The sequence below is a fragment of the Lonchura striata genome, chromosome 8 (genome assembly GCF_050655825.1).
Source record: "Lonchura striata isolate lonStrDom1 chromosome 8, ASM5065582v1, whole genome shotgun sequence".
NCBI lineage: Eukaryota > Metazoa > Chordata > Aves > Passeriformes > Estrildidae > Lonchura > Lonchura striata.
This window is the reverse complement of record NC_140710.1, coordinates 5,820,155-5,846,775: the sequence shown is the minus strand read 5'-3', so window position 1 is coordinate 5,846,775 and position 26,621 is coordinate 5,820,155. Positions and strand designations below refer to the sequence as shown.

At 42.4% G+C, this 26,621-nt stretch overlaps 1 protein-coding gene across 2 annotated transcripts in view; it reads right to left on the bottom strand.

Annotated features, from left to right (window-relative positions):
• The window catches only part of SLC1A7 (solute carrier family 1 member 7), a 48,824-nt gene extending 23,714 nt beyond the window's left edge, over positions 1-25,110 (bottom strand). For both annotated transcript variants that reach the window (XM_085586248.1, XM_021525042.2), the window contains exons 1-3: positions 24,834-25,110; positions 23,701-23,780; positions 9,605-9,820 (exon numbers count right to left, since the gene is read on the bottom strand). In XM_085586248.1, the coding sequence (XP_085442374.1) occupies positions 9,605-9,820; positions 23,701-23,780; positions 24,834-24,974 (437 nt within the window). In that variant the 5' untranslated portion in view covers positions 24,975-25,110. The remainder of the gene's footprint in view (positions 1-9,604; positions 9,821-23,700; positions 23,781-24,833) is intronic.
• Positions 25,111-26,621: the final 1,511 nt, after the last annotated feature.

Genomic DNA, 26,621 nt, shown 5'->3' with positions numbered 1-26,621 from the left:
TACTGCCTAATGATTGAAACAGAAGACTGGACATGAGAGGAACTTGTTGGCCTGCTGCTTGGAAGCAGATAGGTCTCATAAATGCATTGGATTGTCTCTGCAGACTGTCCATGAAGCTGCTGATTCTCTGGTTCAAATGTCAGATGTGTAGCCAAAGCACGACACAGACAAGAGGCAGCTGTGCATCCTTTCCCTGTCAGGTGCAGGCACAACCTTCTGCCTGAGCCCTGGGGCTTGACTGACACAGGGAACCAACAGAGGAACAGCTGGATGGAGCTGGGCCTGGGAGGATGGAGAGGATGTTTATAGGAGGGGGAGCCCTGGAGAGTAAAGGTGGTTACTGCTTTATCATGCCTCGTAAGGGAATTCTGCTTCCAGATTGTTAAAGGCTTCATTAATATTAAATTGTCTTGGTTTGCTGGGCTGAAAGATGCTACAGGAGTGCTCAGTGTGCTGCTTGTGCTCTGACCTGCTGTGTGAATGTGAAATATTCTGAAAGCAGAGATCCACACAGAGATTCCAGCACAGCTCTGAATATTCATCTCACGTACGAGCTTGGCTTTGCAAAGAAACATGAATTTAATTGCTGATGATTTCCACTTTCTCCCTCATAGTCCTAATTAGTAGAATTAAGAACAATTAAGACTGCTTGAGAAAGGAAATATCATATGGTTAGTAGCTAGATTAAATGTTAGACAAATTTGTAGAGGATTAAAGCATTTTGTTTCTTTATCATTCTTTATCCTGCAGGAATTACAACTACCCACTTAATACTAGATGCTGGAATTCTCCCAATATTTTTTAATAAATTATGCACTGTGATCCAGTCTTTGAGACTAGCCTTACCAAAGTTACACAATTTATCTGGTGAAAGGATGACCTGAATGTGTGTGCCAGAACCTCGGCTTATTTTTATTTTAAGCTGGTTTGCTTGGATTGAGAAAATCCAGTATTAGCCAAAATTAAGTTTTGTTAATCAAAAACATTTAAGAGAGCAATTGGTGAATGAGATCTTTAATGGACTAAAAACAAATAATGAGAAGGAAGAATTGAACTGCCACCTAGAGATGGAAGGTAACTGGGAGGATTTCTTGGTTCTGTCAGGCTCTTCAGAAACACTTCTTACTTAAGGGGTATGTTTTGCTGCACATTGATATTTCCAGCCATGAGCTGGATGTTTAGCAAGGATCTCCTGGGAATGGCTCAGAACAAGGGACTGAAGGGAGAGTAATGTGGGGGATTTGGCATTTTAATATGGAACTGGGATGGGGAGGCTGGCTGGATCCTCATGAGGTCCTTGGGATAGCCCTGCTGGGAGTTCCTGCCCACCAAACCTGAGTCCTGGGGAATGCTACGGAGTGGGAGCTTCAGTCTGGCTCAAAATCCCGACACACAACACACAACAAAATGTTGCTCCAACACACAACAAAACGAATGGCAGAGTGTTGTACCTGTCCACCTCTGCCCACCTCTGTTCCAAGCACCCAGCCTGCCACCACATTGGCCCCTGCAGATCTCTGTGAGCTTTACTGCAGCTCTGGATGGGATCCACATGTACCCACATGGATCAGGACTATAAAGTGAGGCCGTGTCTCTGCTCAGGCACTGTGTTTATCACTGATGTACACTGAATTAAAGACACTGCCAGCACTTAGGAAGGAGTGATTCAAACTGAGCTCATCATTGCTGTCAGCATCTATAAATACTCTTGTGCTTGTTCAATTAAGAAAAACAAGTAGATAAAATACTTCTGAAGTTCCAGCATTGCTTGCAGATTGCTTACAAGAAACAGGTCACAAAATAATAGTACAGGAAACTTAACATGATCTGGGATTCATTTCTCTAGCACAAGCAACATTGTCTAACCTCAGTGGCTCAGTTCAGCATTCATAGCAGAAATAATTTCACATAAGAGTAGGGAATTAAACCTACTGCATAACAGTGACTGAGTTTGGTTTAAAACATAGATAAATTTAGATCTGAGACAAGGATATTCTTGTAAAAGAGAAACTGAAGACATAGGCTTTCTGGTTACATAAAAAATTAAGTGCTAAATACTGCCTGCCCTGAGGAATAACATTTCCCAGAGCATCTTCTGCCTCAGGAACTCTGCCAGATAGAGCAGGAGTATTCAGCTGAGGCTAAAAGGATGAATGTGCACGAAACTTCAATATCAGCTCAGTGAACCTGCTACAGAGCTGAGCTGCTGAGCCCAGCTGGCACAGTGGGCCTGGCCTGCATTTGCTGTGACAGCAGCACATATGCACAAGTGACCCACTAATCACCATCTTTGACTGCAGCCTGCTGTGATGCACAGGCTGCTGCATTCTACGAGCACATTTTGGAGCCCTTCCCTAATTCTGCATGGGATAAGAGGATTCAGGTGTAGATGTATCGAATTAGGAACATGTATGTACATGTAATATGAGACAAATATGGCAACATATGTTCTGCACTTTGGTAGTCATGGATTTTGAGGAAATCCTAAAGACTTGTATAAAGTGCAGGCAGCACCTGGTCTGTGCACAAGGTCTGAGGTGCAGCTTCCCATTAGACACAGGACAAATTAGCATCTTGCCAAAAGTGGAAAGTCCTTTTCCCTTCTCCATTGTCTCCCAGCAACTGACCTATGAATTAACAGAGTTGGTTGATTTTGCTCCCCTATTTCAGCTGCTTTAGGAAGCAGCTGAATTGTGTTAGGAAGCCATTCTTCAGCACTGCCCCCAGGATGTGGGAGCCCTCTTGTCTCTTTAGAAGGTGGTTGGCTCTGAGAACCACAGCAGTGGCACAAAGGGCAGCACAATTAAACTGTGACACTGTTAACTGAACTGTCCAGAGACCATGAGCCTGCAGCTACTGGGACAGCTCCTTTACACCTCCTGGATAACTTCTGTTAGAAACAACAGGCAAGATTCTGGTTTCAGTAATGCTACTGAATATCTGAAATACTCATTCTGAGTCCTGACCACAGTGTCATTAACTCAAAGCATTCAGCTTTTGCAGATCCTTTCAGTCAGAAATGAGGCCAGTGGCTCTAGCGTGGGACTGCCACAGGTACAGCAGATGTTTCCTTGACTCAGAGCACCCCTTCCCTCTGGCACTCTGTGCTCTGCAGCCCCAGTCTGGTTTTGCTCTCAGACTTCGATGTTATCAGCCCCTAATCCCTGCCACACCAGACAGTCTGGCTGCAGTCTTCCATGCTGTGGAATTAAAGCCACCAGGCTGGGGGTTTTGCTACATATGTGTCCTCATAATATTTATTGGCCTACATTTGCACTAGGCATAAAGCAGCTTTGGATGCTCTGCTCTCAAATTTGAGCAAGTGTAGCTGAGCTTGTAATAACATTGTTTTAAAGCTGGGAATTTGACAGTATTCTAATATTTATGTGTTTGCGACCTTACTTCTCACTATATACAGCAAGGGTACAGAGAGCAAAACTGGAGCCTGAATGGCTTGACATAAGAACTGTAAAGTTTGCAAATTTTTCCAAGAATGTAGCTCCTATTTATTATAGGCTGAGGTAATTCTCAGTGACATTTCCTTAATCTCAAGAAATTGTTTACTTTTTATGTTTTCTGCATGAATTCATCATCAGCTGTGTAGATTCCTCACTGCTGTTACACATGAGCCAAAAAGCCTGTCCTTAGTTATACATCTGATACCTTCCTGCTGGTGTCAGGGGCTCCAGCAGAGTTTGCACTGCTGAAAGCAAGGGCAAAATTTAATCCAGAAAGACAGAAAAACAACCTATAGCAGGGGCCATGTGAAAAACCATCTTGCACACCTGTAGTCAACCTCTGGTGCCTCATCTCATTTCTCAGTATCAGTCATCCTACCTCTTTCTAAAAGGACCAAAGAAGGCTTTTGCAGAATTAATGAAGCACTAAAATCCTCATTATTGGGATAAAAAGTACTTAGAGAATGTAAAAATTACTAATCGGGTCTAAGTTACTTTGTCTTGCTTTGGTTTTTTCAAAGATCAGAGCAGAACTCACACTGTGGAATCATTTTGTCAAATGTGGACTTCTAATCTGTCCTGAGGGCTGCATGGCTTTTCGGTTCCAGTAAGGGATCTGAACTTTCTTACCCTGCTTCCTCTGAAAGAAAAGGTCCTGACAAAGCCCCAGCAGGGCTGTGGCTCTCTGAAAGTGGAAGCACAAGTACATCACAGCTTTAGGCATCTCAAAAAGGCTGAATTATATCAAAGGTAACACGACAGGCCAGGTGTGTTTCCACTGTGGTTCCAGCAAGGCAAGTTATTCTGTAAAAGGCGTGTGCTTACACTGGAAGAGGTTCCAGACCAATTGTCAGGAGGATGGACAACAAATTCTCCTGCAAGGTCAAAGCTTTCCTAGTGCACTTTTAATTCCTGGCCCCTGTGTACTTCCCTCTCTGTGACTAAAGCCTCCTGACCAGAGAGCAGAATTTGCTTCATAGCCCATCTCCTCAGGGTGGTTTTCATCATGGAATTATCTTTATTCCATGTTGGATTCATTTTGTGCCAAATAGAGACCACATATTTAGAGGGTTGAGAGTTCTTTGTAAATACTCAAGGTTGGGGCTCCTGTGGAAATCAAACTCTTAAAAATCGACCAGAAACAAAAACCTGGTCCCAGGGCAGGACATTTCTGGCATAAGGCTCATTTTGTGAGATGAAAAAAAACTGGCTATCTGAAAAGAGTAAAAAATGGTGCTTTGCCATAGGGGACAGATAAATGTTTCGATCATAGTCCACAGTAGCTTTTGGCAAAAGATAAATTAATGTACAGCATACTTATTGTCAAAAGTTCTTTCATGGTTTAAAGCTGGATCATTTAATGCACTCTAAAATATATTACTGTCTCTACATACAATTCAGTCTTCAGTTGTAAACTTCTGAAGGTGTAATTCCTGATTCTGCACAGCCTGGATGTTTTCCACACTACAACAGATCCTGGGTTTTTCCTGCCCTATTTTCAAGAAACACAATTTCAATAATATAGAATATAGCCCTTAGCTTGAAAAAAGGGAAAGGAAGTGATTTTAAAGAGTGCTCAGGATTCCCATGAAAATGTAAATCCTCTACAGTGTTTATATCCTCTTTTAACTCTTACTGGTATAAAAATAAAGCCTCTCTTGGTTAAGCCAAATTGATTTTCTGGTTACCTGCTATTAAATTGAATGCAATCCTGAATATTCAGTGGTAAAATGCTCTGATTTCTCTCTCCAGTAAACTTCAGAAATGTACAGATTTACTTCTCATGGATCAAGGTGTGATTTGATCCTGTTTGCCTTCACTGAATTGGTTTATTTGGGGTTTTTGAGCTGAGTAAGTTTACAATGCCAGGCTGTCTTGTTAGACATGAGAAAAACCAATAAGGTATATGAACCCTGCACCTGCTGGTGGCCAGATCTGCAGTCAGACTGATCTAAAACAGGAGGGGAGACCCAGTTTGGCTGAGACTTTGCTTATTTGTTTATTTCATAAGCCAAATTTTATTTCCCTTGGTGGGAAATGCAGGTGGCACGATTTCAGTCGTAGCAGAATCTCCCCTTCCAAATCAAAGGTAACAGATGTGGAAATATTAACTGTTAATGTCAACAGTGTCCTCCTGGCTCACTGAATGACTTTTGCAAATGTTTGTCCTCAAATTATAGGCATTTTCTATTCTCCTAGTCAGGTCATTATGCTACAAACGTAATATTTTAAATGGAACACAATTCATGTAAGCATGTCCCTTTCTGTCCTTTTGACTAAAACACTCAAAAGCTGAATTACTTTAAAAAATTGTATCTTGCCTTTCTTAATTTCTGAACTCATAGAAGGATACTAAAATGTCACTCTTATTTTTGTGGATGAAGTAGAAAGTTAATTTCAATAATTCCCACAGGAAGAAAGCAGAGATGTTTGTTGATTCACTGATATTGAGATGTCCTAAAGCCATATTCCTACAAGAACCCTACCAGGTCTTGTATGAACTGGGAATATTTCTCTGGCCCAACAAAACTTTCTGAACAAATCCTCAGTGAAATAATTGATTTTCCATGTGTTTTGGTTCTCTAGCTGTAAGAAAAGAAAATAGTCCTTGCCTACCTCACAGAAGTATTGCACATCATGAGAATGAATCCATAAAAACTCATAAAGCACCAGGTGCTTAAAGACAACATGATCCTTAGCCTGAGGATTATAAAGAACTTTAAATGGAAGAAAATATACTTTCATAGGTCTTGCAATGCTTGCAGCAGAAACCTTGAACAAAATGAGGGCAGATTTGTACATCTGTCTCACTGGAGCAATAAAGTGGTGGCTAAAGAGAGGAGCATCTTCAGAACAGCATCTCCTGCACAGCTTCAGAGTCACAGCTGCCTCCTGAGCTTGTCCTTAGTCCAATCCAATAGAGAGGGGGAGGTTCTGCAAGGATGGGTTCCTGCAGGAACCACCTGGTTAAATGAGCATCTTCCACAGGCAGCAGAACATCCTTAACATTCTTGTCCCCAATCCCCTGGGATTCTCTTTAGAAAGGAAATCTTTCAAGTACAGCTGTTTAGAGTGGCAAAAAAAAAAAAAAAAAAAAAAAAAAAAAAAAAATTTGAACCATGGATGCAATTTTTGAGGCATGAAATTCAGGATGTTGATGAGATTATGTATTTCCTGGCTGTTGTGAGGTTTAGAGCCATTTCAGAGTTATGCACCACAGTGTCACTGTTATCTCTTCACCAAAGCATTGTTTGGTTTTTCTTGTTTGTTTGGTGGGGTTTTTGTTTTTGTGGGGTTTTTTGTGTTTTTTTAATATAATGGACAAATATACAGGGGCAACACCATCTACAGAATAATGCAAAATAATAATAATATGGTTATTGATTAATGTTGCAAATGTTTAGATAACCACAAGGGTCTGCACTAGTTTTTGGTTTCATTTTTTGCTGATTCAGTATATTCTTTAATTTCTAATTAAAACCACTACTAAAAGCAAAAATCTCGCACAAAAATTCAAGACATTCAATTTCTATCAACGTCTTTCCTGCCAAAGTTCTAGACATGACAATGTCATATATAAAATCACAAGAAATAATAATGTTTTTCATCATTTCAAATGGCTTCAAATCTGAAATCTGAGGGTGAATACATGTATCCCCAAGCCAAGATTCATGCTTTTAAAATAAACCCCACAATAATGTCACATATATCATCTCTTCACTTGTACATTTACCATTCTTCATTTGCCGAGTACCAGATGTTTCCTGTGTAAATGTCTGGGCACATATGCAATTGATAAATGGAGAGGAAATTAATGAATTGAGAAGATAAGCCAATCTGGGCCGAAAAAGATGGTTCCCAGCTGTGAATGGAAGTGATTTATCATTGAGCTAAAGGATCAGCTTTTCTAGCTCAAACCAGCAGATACATCATTACATTTAATCCAGGCTTCCACACAGATATTTAAGAGTCTTGCAACTGTCTGCAGCAGAGCCAGAATTTCACCCATAGTGTTTGCCTAGGCTGAAAGCCCATTCCCCACAGTTCTGTTGTTATTATTTATTTATTTAGTAAGTGTGGTTATTTCTGTAGCAGAGGAATAAATACCATCCGTTTGTGCTCTCAGGACAGAAAGATTGCAGCTGTGGCTGCTGCTGAGCAAAGCAAAAGGACACTGAGCTGGATTCTCTCTTTTCAACCTTCGGTAATGAGAGGGGCTTGGTGACCTTTTCATTGTTGACACCTGCTCAAACCAGTGAAGAATTTAAGGTTTTGCAGACTAGAAACACATGGCTGCTGGAAACTTGAATACCTGAAATGTGCTCACAAGCTATTATGATTTGCTTGGGTAAATGTTTGTAGAAAAGTGCAATTATAGAAGATACTTGCAAATATTTAGATCAGGACATGTTTTTTGACCTGCAGTGAGCTCAGAGGAATAATGTGTTCCCAAACCTCACAACACCTCTGGTGTACAGGGAGTGACAGGCAGAGGTGAAGAGATGAGATTGTAACTCAGGTCTCGGTCTTTTTTTTTTTTTTTTAACACAATAGTATAGAAAATTTTGATTTTGAAAACCCAGATTACTTTCCATCTAACTCATCTCCATGACAAGCTTACTCTGAGCCTCTAAAGGCAACTGGGCAGGTGTGAGAAAGGGAATGAGAACCTGTGGTGAGGGAGACCTTTCCCAGACAGAGCTGTAAGGGCCATTTGGATGTGCCTTTGCACCGTGTCCCACTGTGCCTTTGGTTGTCTCTGACCGAGGCCTTAGAAACCACTCAGCACACTAGGAATGCTTCCCAAACACTGCCACTATGAAGACAATCATTAGTGACATTTATCTTAGATTCTCTTTTACTTCTTATGCTACTCTGTCATACTAAGGAATTCAAAGTCCTGTAACTTGCTCTTGGTGTAGGAATTACAGTCCTTTGTGCAGCAGAAACAGAATAATGTGACTTGACCCCATGTCACAAAGAAAATTCCACTGCACATCCATCCATCATGGCAAAGTCACTGGAGAGATACAGATGGGTACCCAATGCAGATGAAGATGGTGATTTTGTGAGAAGCTACAAAAGAGATTGTCCTCTGCTGCTGCTCCATGATTAAAATATTTTGGCCCATTCTTACAAAAATATAAAATACAAATACAGATGGCCTGGGTAAATGTAACTTGGAGGAGAAAAAGAAGGTCTTTTGTAAGCTTCTCTTCTCAGTTCCATCTTATTTGAAGTGCAAATAAGTCTAGTTAAAGTACTTTGTGTGCTGTCATGCTGTCAGGGTCAGGAATTTGGGTTTTTGAAAGGTAAACTGTGAACCATTTTTATTTTCAGTAAATTTGACTCCAAAGAGAATTCTCTGTAGTACTGATACACACTTGGCCTGAAAGCCCTTGACTGATGTAGTATGAGATCAGCAACTTGAGGAACTACCAAACAAAGGCAAAACTTGGTCTTTCTGCATGAGCAAAATAAATCCAAGGCACAGAATATGTTCCGTCAACAAACCAATCCCACTAGCACCTGGGACAAATCCCACTAGCACCTGAAATACTGGGACAAAAAGGGATTTCAGGCAAAGCCATGAAATTCCAGCAGTGCCCTAATGCTGTTCTAAAAGAGCAACTGTCTTTTGATAAACAAAATAAAACAGATAAGAAAAAGCCCCAAAGCAGAATAAAAAATACACAACAGTGGTCTTTCTAATTTTGTCCTTTATCTGCAAATTAGTATGAACAGCAGTAACAGCACTTTTGAGAATTATTTTTTGAGAAATGTGTGTTTCACCCCTTTATTTAAGGTTTTGCCAATTGCAACTGTCTTATTTAAATGAACATGACATTTTAATACTCCCTTGACCCTAATAATGGATTTGATGGATTTGTCCACAGGCTATATGGACTCCTGTGGGGTATAAAAGGCCTGCTCCATTGTTGTTGGTTGGTGGCCATTCATTTAAATTTTACAAGAAACAGCCAGTATAAACAGCTGATAACTTGAAAAATATCTTCTAAAGCTTTTTTCTCAGTCCCAACCAAACATTTATCCTTAGATTCAGAACTGAGGCTCAGGCCACAGTTCCTCCTGCAGTTGTGTACAAAATGCTGCCTTGAGAAAGCAGAAAGAATGGATGTGGTTACCGGATTAAGTCCAGCAGTGCATCTGCAGAGCTCATGATGGGCTTTCCACCCTCCTCAGTGCTCTCCTTCTGTGCTGCTCCACCAGGGTGGATAATGGACACCATAATTATTCCCACAACCACAGCCACAAAGGTTGTCCACAGGTAGTAAGTGACAGTTATGATTCCCAAGCGACTGGAAGTCTTGGCATCCAGGGCTGCCAGCCCAGACATCAAGCTGTGGGAAGAAAACACAGCAGAAATTGAATTTAAATGAACATTATTTTGCATTATATTAATGCAGCTGAAAGCCTAATTTCTGAATTATTCCAGCCTGCCTGCCTGCCTCTCTTAAAGCTGATTCTACATGTCAGTATTTCAATAAGCTTGCCATAACACTAAAGCTGTAGTCTCTATGTCTGAAGGGGCATTTTCCAATTGCCAGGTCAGATCCTGGTTACTGGAAGGAACTTGCAAGTTCAGGCTGCACATGTGGGGACTGAATCCTACTGACTCTTCCCTGAAATTCCAGGGACAGTTTCATCACAAGTTACACATGTGATGGCTCAGTTCACAGGAGCAGTGGCAGTAGTTATTGAAACTCTGTGTGTCATATTCCACACATAATTTTACAGAATAATAGAATAATTCAGATTTGAATGGACCTCTGAAGAAAATCTAATCAACCAACTCAGCCCTTCCTGTGTGAAGTGGGGACACAATTTTAAAATTAAAAACACTAAGGGCAATTTTGTCATATAGTCCATTCTTTAACAAAAAGAATAACTTTTTTTTTCTTTTTAAATAAATCCTATATATTTTTATTTTGCCAGGAAGCACATGGGGAGCAGACTGTAATTCATTGTGCCTTCAGTCTAAATGGGGACAATGGATGGGATTCAGAGGAAACACCTCTTGTAACCATTGTTCTTTGCTTTTATTTATCATTGGATTCGATAAAAATCCACCTTTCTGTGTGTCTGCAAAGCACTGTGTACAAATACAGCACTGCATATTGAAAATACGGTAGGAATGCTACTTTGTTCCTTGTCATCTCCCTTGGATGAGCCTGTGCAGAAGAGTAAATATTCTAAATTTTTTTAAAATAAAACAGTTAAATATATTTTTCTCAAATTAATATGACAGTTTTCTGTTAAAAAAAAAAAACAACAACTCTGTGTTGTTATTAGATTTTGAGGACTGAACTCTTCTCTCAGGCTGAGTTTCCACAGGCCATTGAGCCAGTTTGACAGCTCATTGCTGCACAGGGTAGATACCTATATTGTACTAGAGTCCAGCACTGTTCCACTCCCACATTCCCAGAAAAAAAAAAAAAAAAGAAAATGAGAATCAGGTTGATTTTTAACCAGTTGCATGTTTTCCATGATAGCAATTTTCAGAGTTCTTTGTAGATGCAGGTGACACCAGTGGTGTGAAGGGCTGACTGTAACTTGCAGGCAGAGCAATTCCTGGGAGAGGGCACTGCCAAGGAGACAGAGCTTTCACTCCCTGTCCCTCCCTGGAGCCACTGTCCCTGTGGGGAAGCCACACTGTTCCTGTTGTCCTTGATGCCTCTGGGCATGTTGTTGGTTCTACAGAACAGCAGATGAATGAACTCTGTCTTGATTGCTCACCTGAGAAGTCTTTCCAGAAGTACTTAGGGACAAAAATCCTAATTAAATATGTCCAGTGGTTCAGGTGAGTTAGGGCTGTTGCCTCAGCCTCAAGATGCAGGGCCTTAGGATTTGGGAGGATGTTGTTCAGCTGGAATCTAACCTTACCTTGGCTCATAGGTGATAAATCCTGAGGGGGCTAATAATGAGATTGCTCTGTCTTGGGGATATTCATTAACAAGATCATCATCTGTAATGAGATTATCCTGCCACCAGATAAAGTAATGCTCAGTTCATGCTGTGATGAGAAAGTCATCAAAAGTAATTAACTATGGAGGTGCAGTGGGGTAACTGGAATGTGACAGAGCATGAACAGAGGTCTGGGCTCAGACAAAACCCTGTGTTCTCTTTGGCCTGCAGGGCTCAGGAAGGGACCACTGGAACCAGTTCTTCAAAGGCTGGGGAGTAACAGTGGTCATGTCATTTTAGGCAATAGCTCAGAATCATTTCAGAAAGAAATGCCTGTAACTAGAATGAGACAGTAATCACTCATTCGCTATTTTTTGTTGGACTTCATGTGTTTGATAGCAGAAGGAACAGGACAAAAGGCACAAAGATTAAGAGACATAATGGTTATCACAGTTATTGTACAAAGCAGGTAATACACAGTCACATCACAGCAGTTTATTACTGTTATCTCTAGAGTTCTAACATTCACACAATGTAGCCAAAGGACAACAAGAAAAAGTACTCTTCTTACTTCCTAGGGTGTTGCCCTGTTCTTTTAAAAGTTTTAAAATTCTTCTAAAAGTTTTATATGCCTTCTGATGTTTACATATTTCTACTAGAGTTCTCGTGCACTGTCATGTAAATAACAATTGTTTTGCATTCTTTGTGGGAAGAGAGAATTGATGGACTGTTATTTTGACCAGTGTGGTTGGAGAGGTATCAATTTCATCCTCCAATCCACTGCCACTTTTGAAATTCTATATATTGCGAGGTCAGGAATAAAGTTCACTCCTTTTGCTCTTTTTCCCCTCTTTTGTATCTAGCGTGCATGTGTGAGTTATTTCATGTCATATTGTGACACTAGAGAAGAGGGGGGCAGGAGGAATAAGCTTCCAGCTGGTTTAAACTAAGATCACTATATCATGCTCAGGTCCTCTCTCAAACTCTAATTTTCATCAGACATCTTTGGCTACATAAAAACTTCTGAAGAGTTTCCCAAGATTCTTCTAAACCAGAACAAAGCTATTCTCGTAGCTTCCACTGCTAGACTCTCATGAAACACACTGGAATGGAAAAGAGTGTACCTTTAATTCTTGTCAAACCTCAGGATCTGGTTGGCCTTGGAAGAACAGGGAAGATATTTGATACATAGATTGAAATAATTTGAGAAGCTGTGTACTTAAGTAGCTTCCACACGTGTGATTCATGTGTAGCTTCTTCCATAGCGTGTTTTAATGATTGCCAAACGGACAAAACAGGATTAAAACAATAAAAAGCAATCTGCAGCTTTTATAAAAATTACTGTACATCTCACTCCTTTGCCAGTCTGGGGGAAAAAAAATCCACAAAATTGTAATTTAATGTTCAGACACCATGTCTTAGCTTGTATAGAAAAAAACCTGTTGAGCCTAAAGGGAAGGGGAAGACATCTTCAATTCTAGGAATTATATGTGACTAATTAAAACGGTAAAGTCAGTGTCTACATTGTTTAAAGTCTTTGTAACTATATGAACCAAAGAACCAAGTACTAAGGTTTGTGTCTACTTTGAGGGAAATCCACGTAAAACCCCCAAGACTAAAATAGAATTTTTGACGTAAAGAAGGGAATTCTTTCCAATATCTTGGAAATCTAATTAGTCCCATGCAAACAAGTAGCTAAACCCTTTTGAGCACCTCTAGGCTTGTTCTGGCTGTCACAGATAAGCATCAGGTAATTTATTTACAAATAAAAATAGAACTTTCTGTCTTCACTGCCATTCTCTAGGTTTTTCTCTTGCTGTCTGATGAAAGCACATTTTTTGTCCTGTCTCAAGATCAAACCCTATATCCCCAGAAAGGGAAAATACAAGAAGCTGCTGCTAAGACCCCATTCTGCATGTTTATTTTGTCTTCCTCTCCACCAGAAGCCATCTGGATGTTGCTTTGAAATAGATGGATTATGGATAAAGTTATCAGAAGGGATTAGTGTGATTAGAAAGACATTAATCCTGTCAAGAAGTAATGGTCAAGTATTAACCACCAACAGTTGTTCCTAGAGTGATGTTTGTTTTCATTCATCCCGTTCCCTCCCTCCCATTCTCATTTTGTAATTGCATGCTGTGGAAAAGACCTTGCTGAGCAAGTTCTGCCAGTGAGGCTGGGAAGTGCCTCCAACAGCTACATTAGAGATGATTATATTGCAGTTGAGCATCATGAAAGGGAAGTGCTGGCTTCACTAATGCTGCTTGATCATGCAGCCAGGCTGTCGCTCACCTTTTTGTCAAGGTCAGTGCCTTCGAGTCTCAACATGATAATAATGTGCATTTAATAATCTCAAAATGCTTCACAGTGGAACCCCCTCTAATGCAGGAAGGCAGTATCTCCATTTTATAGACTCAGAAACAGAGAAATTAAGGCACTTGTAAATGAAGACAAATCACTTAGAGTGAAAAAAAAAATCTGCCTGAGGCCATCTCTATATTGCAGTGAACCATCACACTTTTCCTTATCTGTGCCCGGCTATCTGAGCTTTCAGAAAGGCTGCTTCACTTCCATGGAGGCACCATTTCCAGAGTAATGTTTGCAACCGAGAAAATACAACTCTACAGTAATGAAAGAAAGATATAAGAAACTTTCTCTGGCTCTTTTTGGAGTTTAATGCTTGATTTGCTCTTAGTCTTTAGTGTAGATAAAATTATTTCAGCGGTGAGAAAGAGAATGACTTTTTCTTTTCAGGATATCCTTTTCATGTCTTCTAGTATGAAAACCACCAACAGAGCAAGACCCTGCCATGGCTACAATAGAGCAAGGGCAGTGGTGGTGGTGGGAAGATCACAGCCCAGCCCTGTCTGCTTCTTCCTGCCCTGTGCTCTGCCCTTCCTGACAGAGATGTGTCACAGGAGCTCTGCACACTGCTGGTGTGCTGCAGCCTTCTGCTGATCTGAACACAGAGAAGGGACTATCTCAGCCACTGTGGCCAGTGGAATGATCCCCAATGTCTTGTATTATTAAAAATTTCATAGTATTACAATCTGATTCTCCAAGGAATTGACAAGTCTGGAACCCTCCTGAAGGTCCAAGGGTCTACTAAGGTTCATCTCCTGTGCAAATCCAGGAATAGAAAACAGCTTTTTAAAAGTTTAGACACCTTGATATAAATTAAATTGTGTCTAAGCTCAAAAAAAACCAAAACAAAACAAAAAAAAAACCCAACTGCAGAAAGTGGTAGCTGTAGTACAAACAGGACTGCTGCAGCAGTTTCTGTATGGTTGGATTATCAGCTGTAAATAACACTTGAAATGTGAATTCACTTTTCAGAGCCCCAGTATGTAACTATTTTACTATACACAGTGGAAGCCCAAAGGTGTCAGGCATAATGGAAAATCTGGGTCTCAATCTTCAACCAACAAAAGCACCAAAAATATGTCAGAAGATCAATATACTGTTAGCAGTGATTATATTTAATTTTACAGCTAGGCTGCTAGGAAAGAAACCAGTCTACATTTCTAATGCATCATAACATGAATAATTTTGAGATTTAGGTTTCTTAAATTGCTTTATAAAATAGTAAGATTTTTATTTTTTACCCCAAATCTTTTTACCTCCTTTATAGTCTAACAGTTGTTACTCTTAATGACTAATTGACATCCACAGCAAAAATCCTGCCAGGAATTCACATGATGCATTTTATTTTCTCTTTCTTGTGCAATAGGAAATCTGCTTTTATAAACAAGGCAGGACTTTGGACAGCACACAGTGAAGGCTGATGTCCAATGGCTGTTCTGTCACCTGCATATGTGAGGTTACTGTGATATATCTGTGACTTCTGGAAGGGATGAACCTTTGGTCACTGACTGACAAAGGGGATTGCAGTGTAATTCATGCAGAATTCTGGTTGGATTATTGATTTCAGCTGTTCTGATTTAAAAAAAAAAAAAAAGTTGTTTCATAAATTCAAAGGGTAGGATGCAAACAAACACAAATTATCTATTAAATATGGATGTGCAGCTTCACATGGTGAAAGGAGCCAAGAATCTTACTACTACTTGATTTTTTTCCGTCTGTCAGTTCTCTCAAGCATTTTTAGATTAAGCAAAAAGCAAAAGGATTTGAAACACAAATTTGGATTATAAACAAATTTATTCAACTGCTTTTTGTCTAAGAAAAAAGAGGGAATCCAGCCAGCCCTTCAAGCTCCACATGTCATTCCCATTCCTTTGTGAGACATTAAGTGTTTTAGAGCTCTCAGAGGACTACAGAAAAATTCTGTCAGGTCGCAAACAGTTCATACCCCATTTGTAATCACTTCAGTGCTTTCCACACCCATTCACTCTGTGACCACAGATTCCTCTTGAACGTCACTAGGTCCCTACTGACACTCCCTAAAGGATTTCTACTGGGCTGGTCCAATTTTGTCATTATGATGTGTAATTGCAACATGACATTTTTCACTGAAACAGTCTGGACCTCTGGGTTGCACAAACAAAAGAAAACTCTAGAAAACAGTATTGGATCTGACCATTAGACTTAACATTTCTAAACATAGCTAATAGCATTGAAAATGTTCCAGATGATAATGTGGAGAAACTTCTGAAGATGTCTCAGGCATGGAGGAGGGATAAAAACTTTACAAGCTGAAGTCATCTCAAATGATAACTTTTGGGGTAATCTAACACCAGTTCTGCAATATAATAGAAACATAGAGAATTGAAAATAGGATAATGGTGTCAGTGAGATTGTTTTCTGACTGCTTCTTCTTACCCTTGGGTAATCCTTATCTTTCAGTTTCATCCAAGTACTTTTGCTCTTCACTCTAAAAGTAAATATATTTATTCCCTCTAGTCATCTTCTTAAAACTCACTTCTCTACACTGACTTTCTCCACAGTAGACTTGAGATTATATATCCTAGGAAAAAGCTAACATCTTGTTCTCACTGGGGTGAAATGTACTTTTATTATTATTCACATTACAGTGTTCCATGTGACAGGTAGTGCAGAAATGGGACTCTCTGCACTTTATGTTATCATTCAGGTCCCCTACAGATTTCCCCATACACACCCCACAGGTTTACCCTCCCCTCTTGGGGAAGGCCTGTTCCTCAGTGCCAATAGAGGTGAAATAGAGGGAAAAGTCCACAGTCCAATAACGTGAAGAAAAAACGCCCTGTGTTCCCAAAGCAATCTCATTCTATGGAAAATACTTCTGCCTTGGTACTTCATGGAGCATTTTTCTGATCAGGCTCTTCAGAGACCCAGAGGCAGCACTTTGCAGCTGCTCCTCAGCACCTCACTAGATAATACAACACGTAAATATGATGGCACTAGATTATAGAACCATAGAATTTTTAGGTTGGAAAAGACCTCTAAGATCTTTAACTCCAACTGTTCCTTCTCCCAGCACTGCCAAATCCCACTAAACCATGTCCCCAAGTGCCACATCTACTTGTCTTTTAAATACACCCCAGTCTGGCAGCAGCACAAGGATAAGAAGAGAGCAGCTGGTACTAAGGGGAATAGTTTAACACATATATAACAGACGAGACCAAGCTCAAACTGACCAGAACCTTCTGTTATCCACCATTTCCCTTTAGGTCTTCAGGTAAATTATGTGTCAAGACATGGAAAATACCTCTTAGTACCAGGGATGTATTAGAAGAAACATTACTGCACAAATTCTCATTCATGTAAAACCAGTATTATTGAGTAGATTAATTTTTGCTGTCCTCTTTATTTAAATATAACCATAAACAGAAAAAAAAAATCACAGCCTTTTAGACATTTGCTTTCCTTCTGAATGGATATCATATTGATTTTATCAGACAGTGGTTTATAATCATAGTAAAAGGTTTAAATTGTCAGTTGCAGTACAAGTCTTGGAGAGTTTGGGTCAAACTTTTTACCCCTAGCAAATGATGATCTTAAGAAGCAAAACAGAGGAACAATCTCCAGTGTGAGGTTTACTGCCAGTTTCATCTGCAGCTGAGAGCAAACAAACAGTGCCCAACACAACCTACCCAGGCCAATGGCCAATTTGGTATGGCCTCGTACAGGCAAACAATGTCAGAATTCCATTAAAACACAATTAGCAATATTTGTTATTGGTGGGGTGTTCAAATGCCAGTGTGTTCCCCAGTCAGAGAGCTGGGGAAAAAATATGGGGAAAAGGGTGCTAAAAAAGAGAAGTTTCTAATTAAATAGTAGGCTTTAAGAGCATGAGTAAGAATCACCAACTCGGGAATGTGAGCAGAAGGATGAAGGATTACCAGAACTGATGGCATTATGGACAGGAATCCCTTTAAAGAAAGACAGTACTATATTTAGAATATTGTATTTAATTCATCAACAAAACCACAGTAGTAACTAATACTTATTACTACCCACAAATGGGCCTTCAAATACATATGAAATTTTGTTAGCATACACTTGTTTGTATCAGGTGCAACATGCTCAGAGGAACAAGCTCTATAATTTAAAAAATACAGGTCATATCAGGTCTTTTATTTTGACTGTAAAGGGAATAATACTTCTTTAACAGGATCTGCTCATGGAAAAGGATCAAATCTCTGCTGCTCATGATTTCTTAAACATCTAGAAAATTGTTGGTGGTAAAGAAATACAAAAAATAATAATCTTCCTAAGCTTAAAAAACTAAACTGCTTTTTCCAAAGGGAATGTAACTGAGCTGTTACAACAGCTAAACAGTTTGAGTCTGATCTGACAATTCTTTTCCCACTCTCACTGCTGACTGCTAATCACAGTCTTAGAAAACTTGGCCTTACCTGTATCTTTTTCCCAGACAAAAGCTTAATCATATAAGCAAGGAGAGTGCTGGAATAAAGGATGCAACTTTCTATTACATATATAGGTAGACATATAGGACAAAGGGAACTCAATATGTTCAGCTGGTGCAAACCTGTGTAACTCTGGCTTTAGCCTGCTTTTCTGAACAACCAGGGCTTGTGCAGTCCAACACTATTTGTGAGAGCCCTTACTAATAACATGTTCATTCAGAGAGAGTCATGTTCCTCAAAGGGCTGTGAAATTTTACATATACAGGAGAGAGATAATGTGTGGGCTTCTGGAATTAACTTCCTGCAAGCCCTGCCTCTTCTCCAGCCTTCCTCCCGGGTGTGCAGCACACACATTTTGGAGCTTCTCCTGGGACATGAGGTGGCTCTGGCTGCTGGCAGCAATGCAGTGCTGGGAGCCAGATCTCTCCTCCCCTGCGGGCTCACCCACACCTCTGCGTTTTGAACTGAAAGGAAGAGTTGTATTTCTGTTCCCTGGGCAATGCCAGTGTGAGTTGTCTGCCTACTGGGAGGAATCCATGCCAAACACCAGCATTCGAAATGCCTCAACAGTGATAAATTATTCACTATTATTCCAGTACAATATTATTCTTCAAAACTTTGCAGTTGTGACAGATCAGGTTTCAGTACCATCCTCCACAAAAAGCTTAAATCAAAGCAGTCATGCTTACTTAAAATCAAGTTTCTGGCCCACTGGGAACTGATCACTACAAAGCTGGTAACGAGCTGAAGATGATGGGGCAGGGAATGGGCACAAAAATGCTCTGAAGGAAGGTGGTGGTGTGTGAGTTTGTGGCACAATGCCTGCCAGCATGGCTGGCCTATCTGTGCTGGAGCTGGCACAGGCAAGAGCAGGTCAGAGGGTTTATATTGTCTTTAGCAAATGTGAGAAGATATTAAGGGGAGAGTTGAGTCTTTGTTCCTTTCCCAGTCTTTTGCATCTTGCAGAGCGCAAAGACATTGACATCAAAGTTGCTTACTTCAAGCATTTAAGAAGTTGAGAAGCTCAAGTGATGCACAGTTATCTCTGCCAATCAACTTGTCCTGGGCACGGGTGAAGGAATCCCATATGTGTGTGTGTGTGTCTGTGGAAGTTTATAACTAACCACAGTGAAAGAAAGTGGAAGGTTTACTATTTTCTGGATAGGGAGCGGCACCGGCAATCCCCGGGATGCAGGAACCCGGGCAGTGGTACCAGGGGGAGCCCGGGCAGGGGCAGCGGCAGCCCCCGGTGCGCGGAGGGCTCGGGCGCGGGGCTCGGGCGCGGGGCTCGGTGTCCGGGGCTCGGTGTCCGGGGCTCGGTGTCCCGGGGCTCGGTGTCCCGGGGCTCGGGCGCGGGGCTCGGGCGCGGGGCTCGATGTCCGGGGCTCGGTGTCCCGGGGCTCGGTGTCCCGGGGCTCGGGCGCGGGGCTCGGTGTCCCGGGGCTCGGTGTCCCGGGGCTCGGTGTCCCGGGCTCGGTGTCCCGGGCTCGGTGTCCCGGGCTCGGTGTCCCGGGGCTCGGTGTCCCGGGGCTCGGGCGCGGGGCTCGGTGTCCCGGGGCTCGGTGTCCCGGGGCTCGGTGTCCCGGGCTCGGTGTCCCGGGCTCGGTGTCCGGGGCTCGGTGTCCGGGGCTCGGTGTCCCGGGGCTCGGTGTCCCGGGGCTCGGTGTCCCGGGGCTCGGGCGCGGGGCTCGGTGTCCGGGGCTCGGTGTCCGGGGCTCGGTGTCCCGGGCTCGGTGTCCCTGGCTCGGTGTTCCGGGGCTCGGTGTCCCGGGCTCGGTGTCCCGGGGCTCGGGCGCGGGGCTCGGTGTCCGGGGCTCGGTGTCCCGGGGCTCGGTGTCCGGTGCTCGGTGTCCCGGGGCTCGGTGTCCCGGGCTCGGTGTCCCGGGCTCGGTGTCCCTGGCTCGGTGTCCCGGGGCTCGGTGTCCCGGGGCTCGGTGTCCGGGGCTCGGTGTCCCGGGGCTCGGTGTCCTGGGCTCGGTGTCCCGGGGCTCGGGCGCGGGGCTCGGTGTCCCGGGGCTCGGTGTCCCGGGCTCGGTGTCCCGGGGCTCGGGCGCGGGGCTCGGTGTCCGGTGCTCGGTGTCCCGGGCTCGGTGTCCCGGGCTCGGTGTCCGGGGCTCGGTGTCCGGGGCTCGGTGTCCCGGGCTCGGTGTCCGGGGCTCGGTGTCCCGGGCTCGGTGTCCCGGTGCTCGGTGTCCCGGGCTCGGTGTCCGGTGCTTGGTGTCCCGGGGCTCGGTGTCCGGGGCTCGGTGTCCCGGGGCTCGGTGTCCCGGGCTCGGTGTCCCGGGGCTCGGTGTCCCGGGCTCGGTGTCCCGGGCTCGGTGTCCCGGCAGAGCCGCCCGGTGGCCGCGGGGCGCACCGCAGGGTGTCACAGCCCGAGCCTCCGGCCGCGCCGGGAATGCCGCAGGGGCGAGGAAAGGGCGTTGAAGGAACCTGAGCAGCGGGATCTGCCTCAGGGTTTGATAATCAGAACTTCAGGGCAGGATGCACGGGCAGCTGTGTGCGTGCCTGCTGGAAAACCTGAGATCCGCTGGAGGATGAAACATTTTGCGTATAAGGAGGAAAAGAACACTGTTTGCATTGTGCCTGCTAAATGAGAATTGAAGCGTCTATTCCGAAGAGAATCAGGGAACTTCAGGGCTCCTGCAGCTGATCTTTCAGGCTTGTTGAGGACATCTATCTCCCTGTCCTCAGGGACATGTAAGAACTTGGACAGTGTCTAAATGTGTAACTATAAATTCTCTCCGTGCTCTCTTAATATTTCCATTCCCAGGTCTAACAACAGTATCCTGTGTTTACACATAAAGTAAGCAGTGCACATCTAGTAACTACAGGCTCTAAAATTTGGTCTTGTAAGGTTCCCTTGGGCAGACACAAACTGTCAACTATTTGTAATTGTCTTGCCAACAAAAGTATTGTGTTGTCTCACCTGTTCTCGAAGCTGAGAAGAGCAAACTCTACACACAGGGGATACTGATACATATGAGCAGGGCTAAATCTCAGGCAGAGGATGGGTGCAACAAATATATACTTATTTCAGAGTTGTTCTATGATGCTATGAAATGTGTTTATGTAACCAGATAACTGAAATAATTTCAACCCCCACCCTTAATGAAGGTCCATGCCTCAACAAAAACAAAAGCTTATGCAGGGCTCAGACTGACAGGCTAGTGGGTGATGGTTGCTTTTCTGTCTGTGGGAAAAGAAAGAAGTAAGACCACAGATGACAGGAGACTTCAGAAATAGGTACAGGAGCTCTGGGATAGAGCAGTTCCAGGAGCAGGAACAAAGTTCAGGAAATCAAGAAACTGTACTTTGAATAAATTGTCTCCTGTTTGACAGATTTTCTCTGCATCCAAGGAACTTTTAAAATAAACATAATTCCAAGATAATTGTATCATAATTTCCTCATTCAATCTGCAAAGTTCTCTTTTAACTCCCTTAACAACCAGTTTAAGAGAGGGAGTCCAACTTTTCAGCCATTTCTGTTTAAGGCTGGATTTCTGCTTGCAATCTGTAAGTACAAGATTTTCTAGTCTATTGTCAACCTTCTGACCTATCCTGTTGCCTTCTGCTACAACCCTTCAAAATAAGCTCTGGACTTGGAAACAGGGTAGTTTGCACTAAGCCCCTCTTTTAATCTTCCTTTCTCACCCCTCCTTTTCTTTACAAGCAATTTCTTGTGTGTTCAAATAAAAACTTGCATTAATTTCAACTAGGAGAGCAATATTTAGAGTTCTTTTTATGGTGCTGTCCTCCTGACTTTTGTAAACAATAATAGAGAGTAATTTAAATGATAATTTGAATGCCAGTGCTCTGGCACGACAGGCTGAGGATATCCCAAATCCACAAAGAAATGTAGTTTAAATGTGCTTGCAGATTAGTAAAAATAGAGTACTGGTTTACTGATTTTATGAAATACAACACTGTATTAATTATTAAAAAAGAACCAAAAGACAACCAGCCAAAAAAGCACAAGCTGTACAATAATGACATTATATCTGGAGTGGCTTTTTTTCTTGCAAACCCTGCCATTTCAGTTTGTAATAGCAGGCACTGCTAGTTTGTTATCTAGGGAGATTGACTCACATTTGCAAGGTGAATGAAACTTCTTTGAAGGTTTGTAAAGTTTCTTCTCTTTCCACCTCAGAGGACACAGTGAAGCTGCTGTGACAGTGAGGCTCAGAGCTGCCACATCTCCAGCAATTTAGGGCACAGGTTGTGCCAGAGAAGCTCTTTCCTACTGCTGCTGCTCTTCCTAACATCTCTAAATACACTAGAGGACCAAAATAATGACACATTTTAGGGAAGGACATGTAAATATGCTCCAACCCTTTTCTGTCCTCCTCACTATGTCACTTCCTCATGTAAGACTCTTGCTTTCTTTGGAAAACTCTCCTTTCACATCTCAAAAAAAATCTCCTTACATGTTTTGTCTTGGTATTCTTTAGATGCATCGGCCAAGACCAGGTGTGAGTCTAGGGTTATAAAACCAGTTTCATGCACAAAGCACCATGACACAGCTTCGTTCTGTGAAAAACCATGAGAAGGCAGATATCAGGGTAGATTATGTAAAAATAAAATTAGTGCTGTTAATTGTGTTCATTTTCAACAACTGTCAGTGATCTGAAGACTAGAAACTTGTTTTTTTCTCTAAGTGGAAGATGAGGTGTTGATGTATGAATTAGGTTCCAGAACTGGAATCAAATATTGCAGTAATTTTTTCTCAGCTCTGGTAAATTTGGCTTTGTTAGTTTCCATCTCTTTAATAATGTCTCAGCCTTGGGCACATGAGAGAGTTTTTGGCCATCCAGCTGGTGTGTTTTTGGGACTACAGTCAGTGGGAAGGCAGTCAAACTTGGGGAAAAGCAGGCCCTAAGTTACACCCTCCTGCTGCAAAGGCAGCTGCCATGCACCAGTCAGAACTATCCTTAATTCTGCTGCTGTGAAAGTGCCACCACTAAAGTGCCACCACTAAAGGTTCTATCTTAACAATTGAAGACATCACTTTCACTTCCAGCCAAAGCTAGCTATATATTATTAGTTCATTGGAGACACAGTGTTTTTTCAATATTTACCATACTATAAACACATACAGAACACCTCAAAATACTGCAGGACACTATGAATTAACTGTATTTTTTAATTGTATTTGTATAGCCTATTATTTCAATTGTTTAGATTTAAGGCAGGCTTTATTCCATATATTTAACTTCTACGTAGCTTGAAGGAAAAGAGTCCCATTACAAGGGAAAAAGAAAACACATTTTAAAACCCCCATCTCATCAGTTTTAAAGCAAATAATACCTATATGAGCTAGAAATGATGTATGGCAGAAATTATCCTATCAATTAAAATGCATGTTTATGGCTCCACTAAAAATATGAATGTGCAGCAGCAGTGATGCCTCTGGCACTGTCACTTAATTCAGTCACAACTAAACCATTGTGATGACAAATCTCATCTAGGAAACTTCAAAAGTTATTGGAATAATTATTGTCTTCACTTACCTTGAGACAACCAGAGGGAGAATGAGCATTTTCAGCATCCTCATCAGTAACTCACCAGGAAACTGGAAGTAGCTAATTTCCTGGAAATACATGGAGAGATGCTTATTGTTTTGAGCTAAAGACTGACTGTCTTCACAAGTGCTGCTGGAGCTGTGAATCAGATAGCATTGCTAAAATCTGCACCCTTGGTGCAAAGACAAGGTGGCAAAGATAGCAGGCTTTTAAAGGTAATTTTAAAATGAATTAGATTACATAATGTGTTCTTATTCAATAAACACACTGCATTGTTCATTCCTTTATGAAAGAAGACAGAAATGCAATGTGCCATCTCTTGGAGACTACTGTTAATCAGCTGCCTGAATAATCTCCGTTATGCATTTTGTCATTTTTCCTAGATGTGTTTGAAGCTATGGCTTGGACACAAACAATGTTCAGACAGAGAGTAGTTTGCAGTAGCAGAGGTCAGAATTGGTTTCATTTAGTTGCATTCACTAAATGCCTTATTTTTTAACTGAGATTTCTATTTTGTGCTCAAACAGTGCATTAATTAATGTGTGTTGTTGTCTAGTCTGTCTGACTGATCCAGCAAAAAAGAGCACCAGCTTAGTTGAAGTATCCTAGGGGAGAATTTCTCAAGTGACTTCACTAATGATGGGAAATCTCAAATTTATTAATCTGAAACACCATTAGTGTACTATAAACATCTGCATCCCTGTGCATCTGATGCTGAAATATATTCCCAGTGTTTTCTTTAGCTGTATGTGTTCCAAAACAGTATAAAATGCATTTTTATTGCACTACCAGTTTCTGCAGGCCTATATTAAATGCTACATTTCATCTAGCTTAAATGTTCACTATTATTATCCATACCTGCAACATTCTGCTGTGCTCCTGCTATGCTTCCCAGGTGTCTGAGAGACCAGAACCCTTTGCTAACTATTGTTTGAGAACGCATGTAAAGACCCAAAGAACATCGTAGATTGACAAACAGAAGAAACGAAACAATTTTAACGAACACATACACGTGACTTTTACCTTCCAGAACCCACCCTGAAGTTCCCCAAGGTACACACGTCTTTTGTTATGTAAGTCTGGCATTTCCTCTGCAGGGACTTGCTGTAAGCTGCTCCTACCTGCTGGGAGAGTCGCCTTGTCCTCAGGAAGAATCCCAGGAGGCAGCCAATGGTGACGGACAACACGGAGAGGATGAGCAGCCCGTTCCTTTTACAAACATCTTTGATCCGAGCGAGGATTGCATCCAGGGCCACCGCCATGCTGTCCTGCCTGCTCTTTGGAGAAGAATCAGCATCCCATGGGGAGAGAATTCACTCGCTCCTCTTGTTCGGGTGCACAGATCTGGCTCTGTATAGATCAGATCAAAGCACTTCCAGTTCTGCTTAGCTGACCTGCAAGGTCACCCTTCTGCCAATAGCCACCAAGCAAGCAGCTGGCATTATTGTTCCAAATTAATACCAACAATCCTATTATCAACTACATCATTAAGAGCCTGGAAGAAGATTAGGGGGCTCTGGAAAATTAGAACAGAATGCAGTAGTATTTCTAAAACAAGACCAGTTCAAAACAAAGTGACACTCCTAGGGGAGAGATGATGCACTCCTCAGCTTCCCCAGTTTGGGGTCTGGACACCCAAACCCAGAAAGGCAGCCCTACAAGCCAGCATTCAAACAGGGAACAGAGCAGTTTTCCCAAAGGGCAGAGCAAGTAACGTTTTGAACAGGACTATCACAGCAGGGCAAGCTAGGTGAAACTGGACTTCATTAATTAAAGCAGGCTTGGGTTTTTTTGTTTTCATTGCCAAAAAAAGGATGAATGAGCAGCATGAGAGACACGCATCAAACTGGAAATAGCCACAGACTGGAACATGCAAGGACACCTTCTGTCACTGGGCATTTATTATCTTGGAAGTGAAATGATTTCACTTTTCTTCCAACCACTATGTTGATTAGAGTAGGGCCAATTTACTTTCAGAGGATTATCAGACTAAGCCACAGGGATTGCTTTCCTTTCCTTTGCTGTGTTCGCATTCAATCCCAATGCTGATTTTTATGCTAGTGAGCGTCAGATAAAAATACACCACCATAACCATTCACATGCCATGCTTTCTTATGAAAGCATTTATGTAGTTTTTGGTATATTCTGAGATTATTCAATGTTTTTAAGGAAAATATTCCTTACAGTACAACAAGGTCGTGTGTTTATAATATTACATTTTATACCGTGATCAAGTATTTGTTGTTGCATGCTCATGTATGAGTGGGAAAAAACTCAGGAGAGATTAAACTGTTCTTTTGGGGGCAGGATCTCAATCCTGTGTAGTCGGTAGGACATATGGATACATACACAGGAAACAAAAGTGGGGTGGCAGGAAATTAAAGAAAAAATACATAGAGTCGGTATGTTGAGCATAAAACAAAAAGAAGTGGATTGCAGAAAAGCAAGAGGATTACATAAAATTTTATCAGTGAATCAGAACGTTTTATTAATGTGTATGTAAGAGGACTGATGAACCTCCCCAACAACCTGGTAACTTTGCTACCTTAGCACCACGTATTCAATTGGCTGTTGGAATGGAATAAGAGAAAATCGATTCTCTTTTCCCGTTCGTTCCCGGAGCCCCGGGAGAGGCGCCGGGAGGAGCGGCGGGCGGGGCTCTGGGCGGGGATCCGGGCTCGGCGGGCGGGGCTCCGGGCTCGGCGGGCGGAGCTCAGTGCTCGGCGGGCGGAGCTCAGTGCTCGGCGGGCGGAGCTCAGTGCTCGGCGGGCGGAGCTCCGGGCTCGGCGGGCAGAGCTCCGTGCTCGGCGGGCGGAGCTCAGTGCTCGGCGGGCGGGGCTCTGGGCGGGGATCCGGGCACGGCGGGCGGGGCTCAGTGCTCGGCGGGCGGAGCTCAGTGCTCGGCGGGC